General features: G+C 57.8%; 1 protein-coding gene across 1 annotated transcript; it reads left to right on the top strand.

The window, feature by feature from the left end:
- Nucleotides 1-892: 892 nt before the first annotated feature.
- On the top strand, nt 893-2,079 carry SPRG_09938 (hypothetical protein; the record flags this gene model as incomplete). The annotated part of the gene is made up of 2 exons (XM_012349680.1): nt 893-1,714; nt 1,756-2,079. The coding sequence occupies 2 exons, from the start codon at nt 893-895 to the stop codon at nt 2,077-2,079; spliced, it is 1,146 nt and encodes a 381-aa protein (XP_012205070.1).
- Between the last annotated feature and the right edge of the window lie 4 nt (nt 2,080-2,083).

Below are 2,083 nucleotides of genomic sequence, written 5' to 3' on the forward strand. Positions count from 1 at the left end.
ACGCGTTGCGGGCGCTACCGTCGACGACGGTGCGCGAGGGATCGTCCTTTCGAAACCCATTGGTGCGTCTGGCCGCGTAGCGTTTCGTCGTTTGGCCATGCATGTCCTTTTGTATACGTACATACCTGACACGGTTTGCGCTTGTTCAAGTATAATGGTTTCGTCCAGCAATTGCACCCTTGGTGGTGATCGCGAGGAATACAACTTTGAGGCCTTGGGGTGCATCGCGGAGGGGCAGTTGCTCTCGAGCTGGGCCACACTCCGATGGCCACTTCAACGACATCCAGTAGACGAGACAGGCGGTTACCAGTCGGTTACGTGACTGCTCCGCTGCGTTCGATGACGATGGTGAGACTTTGATAATGGGACTCTCCGGGTGCCCGAACGGCCACTGTTGCAGCAGCAGGGCGCACGTCGCTCGGACGAACGAACGACCGTGGCACCGCGTGTCCTCTCCCGGTGTAACCCGTCAACCCGTGACCGCATTGAGGAGAGGATTGGCGTGTCATCCACACCGTTGCTCAACATCGTGTTGAGGGCCGTGGACGTTCTCTTGATTCGCTGAAGAATGAGACGAGTTCTTGTACAACCGCGTCGGTCGACTGCACTCGGTTTAAGCTCGTGACCGGCAATGCACGAATGGCTTTGACGGCCGTTACCGGTATGTTGGTCGCCGTTGCGACCGGTTCAAATTGGAATGCTTCATCTTTTGCCAAAAGCCGTGATCCTCGGACGCCTTGGGTCGTCGGGCCGAGGGAATCTGCGCCACCGCGTGCGATGGAGTGTCTTGCCGATGCTCGTCAGTCTTACCATGCTGCTCAACCTAATTGCGATGGTATGCTTCTCTGTCTATGCACTTGCATGGACTTGTTTGGGACGGCGTACGTAGCCCATGAAGGCGTACATCTCGGAAGCCTTTCCGTGGACGTCCGTGACGCCCTTTGCATCGTATGGGTCGTTCCGCAGCTTTAATGCGACAACGCTCCTCAACTTGCAAGCAAGGTACAACTCCGCAACGCTTCCCGCCGGCGCCGTCAACTTTGCCGACGCCAATGAAGGTGCCCAAGTGCTGCGCCAGCTCCTTCGACTCGGCCCATCCATTCCAGAAGCCCGCTGCATCTCGGACTTTCTCGTTGGAAAGCCTGGTAGTATCTACTATGGCAGCTCGATCCGGGACTTGCTCTGTGCGTTTGCTGCTGCGAATGACACGACCATAAACTCCGAGCGCTGGCATCATCGAGGGTCGTGCATGATGACGTCAGCGCCAGGGCTTGTCCTCGGCTACCATTGCATTTGGCTCACGGCCGGCGATGCCATCGCGCGGTCAAGTCGAGACAATGAAGTCTATACGCTGACCTTTGTCATGGCGACGGCGCCGTACCCCGTGCTGAACTGGACCAAGTTTGTGTACCGCGTCTGCACCACAGTAGGCATCGTGCTACTGCTTTGGCGCCGCTACTACAAGCACTGCATCGCGCTTCGCCGTCAATTGGCGCGTCTTGGGCACGCCCACGAGCTCCGCGCTGGCGCGTACTCGTATGCGATTTCGATTGGGGACCCGACGGCTGTCGTTCTCTCCAACCCGTGGGTTGCGCTCGCCTTCTTTGTCGACGTCTGGGCGAGCTTTGATACGCTCTCGTTCGCTGTGCTCCGCGGCTCCCAGAACGACGATCTTCTCGAGCTCTTTGTCGCGTTCCTGTACCTGTCCCGCGCGGTACTCGAACTCGCAGCGCCTTTGACTCACTCGCCACGTAGGTCTGGCTCGCCTACTTTGGTTTGTCCGTCATGTCGGCGATTCTCAAGCGCTATCGACAAGAGCACGTCTTTTGTGAGGTGGATCCGACCATGGTCGCACTCGCCGTCACGATCTATGGACCACTGCTCACGTACTTTATGGGCAACTCGGCCTGGCTGCTGCAAGTCTACTGGTACCTTGAGGAGTGCATGGTACCCACGTCAGCGCGCGGCCATGAGCTCGTCGTGCTGCTTCCGTGTGTAATTTATACGCTGAGTTTGACGCTGGCACCGCTGCTGTACGGCCTCGTCAAGGCCATGACAGGTAGACTTTCACTGGAATGATAGT

The sequence above is a fragment of the Saprolegnia parasitica genome, assembly GCF_000151545.1.
Source record: "Saprolegnia parasitica CBS 223.65 unplaced genomic scaffold supercont2.56, whole genome shotgun sequence".
Taxonomy (NCBI): Eukaryota; Oomycota; class Saprolegniomycetes; order Saprolegniales; family Saprolegniaceae; genus Saprolegnia; species Saprolegnia parasitica.